Below are 6,735 nucleotides of genomic sequence, written 5' to 3'. Positions count from 1 at the left end.
TTTTTTCTTTGACTTTTGCGACCAATTTACCTATTTTTCGACTGATTTCGGTCGATTTCCTCATCCGGCCGATTTCGGTCGGTATGCTGTGGACGGTTTTTGACAGTTTTTCAGTAGTGCAAGGAGAGGTTGATCTAGTGTATTTCATAATTTGAAGGGGGAAATTGTTCAAGTTTAGTTGAAGGTATCTTTTTTTTTTTTTTGGGTGGCCCAACATAAAATCTCAAACAAATTAAAATTGACATAGTTGTGCAGGCAATTGCATTGAGACTGCAGATACTACTCGAACAAATTAACATACTCCACAAATTAAACAAGTTGAAAAATCATATATTAGAAAAGAAACAAATTAAATGTCATTATTAGTTCTCATAAACTTGAATGGAATTCAAAAACATACATTGAATAGAATGATGAAGAAAAACCAAAACAGTTTCTTCAGGGTAAGGAGAATTCAAACAAACTTCCCCCGAAGACATAGGGTAAGTTGTCTTTAAAATGGAGATTTTAGTAGCCTTCAGGCTTGTAGGCAATAAAACTGATGCACTGCACTTGACGGACGTTGTCGAATCCAATGATTCTGATCCAGGCTTGTGGGTAAGCCTTCTTAGCCTCCTCGACCTCAGCCAAGACCTGAGTGGCATCAGTGCACCCGAACATGGGCAACTTCCACATGGTCCAGTACCTTCCATCGTAGTAACCTGGTGACTTGTTGTTCTCACGGTAGACGAATCCGTGCTGCACATATCCACAAGATAAACAAAACATTAACATGAGATAATACTCCTCTTTCACTTAATCAACTCTATATGTCTAATCCCAAACTAGCTAGGATTGAGTAATTCATGTTAGTTATGCTTGATAATAGTAGCAAGATTTAGAATAGATGTTGACCTCAGTCTCGAATTCCAAGCAAGGAACCCATCCATTTTTCAAAAGGTACTCAACTTCCCTAAGCAATTGCTCCTCGCTCAAATCAGGAAGGTATGAGAGTGTCTCGTACTTCTTCTTGTTAATTGGTGGCCACACCTACATATATCCCACATAAATAATTTAAACAAGCTCCATAAACTTAGTGACATATACTGATAGTGCAAAAGTTCTTTATAGTACTATCAGTATATTGCAAGTTAAATCCATATAATATATACTACAAATTAAACCTGCATGCATTGAACTCTTCCACCATTGCTAGCAATGGAAGTAATGTCAAGATTTTGTTTCCTGGAAACTGGGAAAGAGGACGCGGATTTGAGGCCAGTGAAGGGTGCAACCATGCTGGCTTGAGCAGCATTGGCGCCGGTCGCAACAGCAGCTGCTGAGGACATAACTGAGGAAGCCATTTCTTAAAAGTAATTTCTTAGCTTAAAGCTATTGCTACCCTTGACCTTTGCTTTCAAGAGGGTTATTTGATATGTACCTCCCCTGATATATATAATGATAAGGTTTCACGTAGCTTCCCCATCTAACGGACACAAAACAAGCTAACCTCATCTTAGTCTAATGGTAACCATTGGATTATGTGGTTCTTGACATTACATAATTAATGACCATATGAAGGGTAGCAACTGGGAGATGTTCTTTTTTCTTTGGTTGAGTTAAGCTATTTCCATAAGCCATAATAAGGGCTGACGCGGGGCAGAAGCTCATTAATCTTATCTCATCCGAAATGGGGTAAGCAATAGGATATGAATGTGTAAAAATGGTTGGTTAATTTCTCTTTTTGGGTCAGTACTGTTTTATTTGTTTTTTGTCATCTGCATTAGCTGTTACTTGCAGTCGTTTTGCTTGGATGTAGAGACCATTCCTTTGTACAGACGATTCATACTTTTTTGTTTGGATGCTAATCATTTTCATTTTTGTCCATTCACATACATATATACCTATCTTTTTTTGCAAATTTTGATGATCTCAAGTTCCAAATCAAATCTTCCTTGCGTTGTCCTCAACTGTTGGTCGAGTAATCACTATTCCCTTGCAACTTGGAAATTTTCTTATCCCTATTGGTCCTTACTTCTATAACGCGTCCTATTTTCAGAAATTGATAGCCCAAGTCTTTTCTCTATGAAACTAGAAGTAATATTGGTAAATGGCTCGCCGGAGAACTAAAATAAAAAAATGGGTATTACTTCCTTTCCCATATCTCTTTACCCTGTAGCATATAATGCAAGATAGTGTAGACTTTGTAAATAAATTTCCAGCCAGCATGACAAAACTGCATTCTGTTCTCTTTCATAGAGCCACCTTATCTTTGTCAAGTGGCTTTAATATCTTGTTGAATGGACAAGTTTGTAATTTCAACTCATGGCATTGAAAAGATATTTTCTCTAGTGTTTCACCCTCTACCATGAAACTTGTGACCTACCTGACTTTATTCATTTTACACTGCAATAGCTGTATTACGTCCGTGTTCATATCCATTATTGACTTCTCAAAGAAAAAGTATTACGTAAATGATAAGCAAAATCATTTTCTTGCCGGAATTGCATAAAATAGCAGTATTGTCACGACCCAAAATCCATAAAGGTCGTGATGGCGCCGGACTCCATTGTCAGGCAAGCCAACAATAAAAACTTAATTAGGTTCTCATTTTGTTACTTTTGAAATCATATTTTCCTTCAATTAAATAGCAAAAGATGGAGTTTACAAAGTAAATAATAATATTTTCAACAATTTCAATACAAGACAACCCATAATCACCTCAAAACCCGGTGTCACAAGTGCATGATCATCAACTGGGAAAATAAAATAAAATACAACATCTGTCGAGAATACAAATTAGACAGGAAAATACATAAGTAACTTTGAAAGGGACTCTACTGGCTGCGGATCGTAGATGAGAATGTAGCTCACCCAAGTCTCCGCATTTAACCACACCTCTGCGCCCACCAGGCTGCTAGTCATATATGCACCTGCACAAAAATGTGCAGCAAGTGTAGTATGAATACGTAAATCAACGTGTACCCAGTAAGTATCCCGCCTAACCCCGAAAAAGTTGTGACGAGGGGTCGACTTCGACACTTACTAGTGGTCAAAAAAATATATCAGGTACAGTAAAGAAGTGAATGAATATGAGACAGAGTAAATATATGAAACAAACAAGTATAAAATAAGTAGTACAATTTTCCTCTTTACAATTTACTCAAGCTCTCAACTAGCAATTTTCCTCTGTAACCGGAGCATATATATAGATATAGTGGATTTCATCAAAGAGGTTGTCATAATCCAAATCAGGGAAAAACCCTCAGATACACTGGCTTCTTGCCAAACGTTACGCACGATTCCATGAGGATAACATATATATAGGAAATGCTGAGGCGTACGGCCCGATCCAACATAAAAGTAAATTGTGCACTGCCGAGGGTCGAACGACGCGAACCATAGATGCATCTATTAACCTGCTGAGATGAACGACCTTCTCCCATGAGAGTGTGGTACATAAATCCTGCCGAGGCGAACGGCCCGATCCAATAAGAGTGGTAGAAGGAAATACCCCGCTCGCGAATCATACGTGCGGCGTGGTCAAATATAAATATAAGGAATCTCCCCACTCGCGGATCATACTTGCGACGCGGTCAAATATAAATTTAACATTAAAATCAGATCTCTTTCTTGATTCTTTTCAAAAATAAGGAAAATTCAGCTTGTAGCTTTTTAAGAAAATTACCCCGCTCGCGAAACATACATGCGACGCGGTTACACATAGATTTCTTAAGCTATTATAGTATTACTCAATCCTTTTCGAAATTATAAAGTTCAAACGAAACCTTTTAAATCTTACGTTCTTCAATTTCAACTCCTTTCAAAATATTTAATAAGTAAACTCAATCTTGCTCCCTCTCAAGGCAGACAATAAACATAAATCAATGACAATATCAACAAGGCATGATGTAAGCCTAAAACTACCCGGACATAGGTATAACTAGTAGCTACGTATGGACTCTCGTCACCTCATGCGTACGGAGCCCCGAAAATAGAAGCACACAATAATTTAGTTCACCTATGAGGTTAATTCCCTCTTACAAGGTTAGAAAGGAGACGTACCTCGCTCCGAAGTTTCATAACCGGCTCCCAAGCCATTCAATCAACTCAAATCGATGCCCAACGCTCCAAAACTAGTCAATAAATGATCAAATCCATAAATATATACTCTAATACTCATTATAATCCTATTTATAACAATTTCTAACTCCGCTCGAAAAGTCGATAAAAAAATTACCCTCAAGCCCACGTGCCCGGATTCCGAATATTTTCGAAGATAAACTTCACCCATAACCTTATGAACTCAAATATATGACTTATGTCCAATCCCATGCTCAAATTCGTGGTAAAAATCCAAAAATACCAAGCTCTAGGTTTTCTACCAAAACCTCACAATTTCTACTAATTTCCATGTCTACATCCATATAGAACCAATGTGTTTAACTTGAAATAGGTGGTAATTAACTTACCTCCAAGCTTCTAAGTGAATGCTCCTCTCAAGAAGCTCCAAAGATCGTCCAAGAATGAAGAAATGAGCAAAAATGCTCAAATCCCCGCTTTAAACACTCACTGCCCAGCGATCATATCGCACCCGCGGCAAAATCCTTCGCGCCTGCGGTGTCCGCGCCTGCGATAGATTTCTCGTACTTGCGGCTTCGAACCTGAGGCAAAATTCTTCGCACCTGCGGCTTCGTACCCGTGATGGATTTTTCGCACCTCCGGCTTCGCACCCGCGACCCTTTTTGCGCAGGTGCGATCACACCAGATATCAGCTGCCTCAACTCTTTTTCAAATTCCAAATTCGATGCGTTAACCACTCGAAATCCACCCGGGGGGCTCGGGACCTTAACCAATTATACCAACACGTCCCAAAACACGTTACGAACTTAGTCAAGCCTTCAAATCACATCAAACAATGTCGCATTCATAAATCGCACCCCATTCCAAGCCTAATGAACTTTAGAATTTCAAACTTCTACATCCGATGCCGGAACTTATCAAACTGCGTCTGATTGATCTCAAATTTTGCACACAATTCATAATTGACATTACAGACCTACTCCAACTTCCGAAATTGGAATCTTATCCCGATATCAAAAAAGTCCACTCCCGGTCAAACTTCTCAAAAACCTTCAAATTTCTAACTTTAGCCAAATGACTCCAAAATGACCTACGGACCTCCAAATCCACTTCCGGGCGCGCTCCCAATACCAAAATCACCATACAGAGCTATCTCGAGACTCGAAATTCCAAACGGACATTGATAACATCGAAATGCACTTCAACCCAAATTTATGGAATTCTTCCAAAATGCTAACTTCCACAATAGGTGTTGAAACGCTCCTGGGGCATCCAAAACCCGATCCGAACATATGCTCAAGTCTGAAATTATCATACAAACCTGCTGGACCCTTCAAATCCCAATTCTGAGGCCATTTACTCTAAAATCCAATCTTAGTTAATTCTTTCAACTTAAGGCTTTCGAAATGAGAATTTTCTTTTCAAATCAACTCCGAACTTCCCAAAATTAAATTTCGACCACGCGTATAAGTTATAATACCTGAATTGAAACTACTCAAGGCCTCAAACCGCCGAACGACGCGCTGGTGCTCAAAACGATCGGTCGGGTCGTTACATTCTCTCCCACTTAAACATACGTTCGTCCTCGAACGTGCTAAGAACTGCTCTGTGGTTGTCTGAAATCACTGTCTAATACCTCGTACACTTACCAGTGCTGCCACAACTCAGTTGAGCACACTAGATCGAGCCAGTCTGAAGATTCTCCCCTTTTACTTAGCCAAATAAGCCTTAGAGTCCAACATCCGGAATTCTCTGCCAGGCATGTTCCCCTCATACGAACACTGTATCAATCACTACACGATGCACCGATACATGATTGCATACCTTTGCTGAACTCACACTATGCACTGCATAACTTACATGACCATAATAATATTCTCTGATAACAATAGCCGAAATTCTACGAATCTGATGCTCACAATGCACCTCATGACATATATAAGTCTTGTTCCAACTCTTGCAATACCGCCACGACGGAAGAGATGTGTAGAAATTCATAACCAACTGCAGAGTCAATAAATCACTGAATCTCTCCCTTTGACTAGAATCATCACCCCATTATGAACCAAATAATGGTATTTGCTCTTTAATATACTTCATATAATCTGATCGCACTGATCCCAGATCCAAAAATCTCGTCTCACCCAGTATAAGTTTCTCAGGTAACAAGCCACCACAGACATGACCAAAAGTCTCATATGATGCCGCAATGTGCCAATAAGCTACAAACTCGACGTGATACATGAGGAAAATGAACTCTAGAAAGAACTACTCAACCCACGTAACTAACTAGACAACTGAAAAGGTGTTACGAACCTTCCTCAGAAAATGGAAAATAAAACACACAAAAATAGACATAGGGAACTGCACTCAACATCACACTATTGTGGCGTGCAACTCGATTCAAACAACATGCATGTGGCAGCGTGCCACCCGATCCACACATAAAATCTATATAAGGGGATACTTACTGAGCTAGAATGCTCATTATTACAAAATACCCGAATATCGGGCACAAGCACACTAAGTGCATAATACCATCCCTGGGGAGACAGATAGCGCCATACGCTACAAAACTCAAGCACAACTAAGGTGCGATATATGATTTGAATCTCGAGAGCCATCCTGTTCACATAACACCATCGCTATGCGGAACCCCAACACATAAGAAAT

At 39.5% G+C, this 6,735-nt stretch overlaps 1 protein-coding gene across 1 annotated transcript; it reads right to left on the bottom strand.

Moving 5' to 3' along the window:
* Positions 1-331: 331 nt before the first annotated feature.
* LOC107785215 (ribulose bisphosphate carboxylase small subunit, chloroplastic 2) lies at positions 332-1,484 on the bottom strand. The gene is made up of 3 exons (XM_075235239.1): positions 1,164-1,484; positions 895-1,029; positions 332-738 (listed from the first exon to the last, which is right to left on the bottom strand). Exons 1-3 carry the CDS (start codon positions 1,341-1,343, stop codon positions 508-510), a joined length of 546 nt encoding a protein of 181 aa, XP_075091340.1. The 5' UTR covers positions 1,344-1,484; the 3' UTR covers positions 332-507.
* Between the last annotated feature and the right edge of the window lie 5,251 nt (positions 1,485-6,735).

This window comes from Nicotiana tabacum, chromosome 17 (assembly GCF_000715075.1).
Source record: "Nicotiana tabacum cultivar K326 chromosome 17, ASM71507v2, whole genome shotgun sequence".
Lineage (NCBI taxonomy): Eukaryota > Viridiplantae > Streptophyta > Magnoliopsida > Solanales > Solanaceae > Nicotiana > Nicotiana tabacum.
Note: the sequence above shows the minus strand (reverse complement) of the source record. Positions and strands in the feature narration are given on the sequence as shown.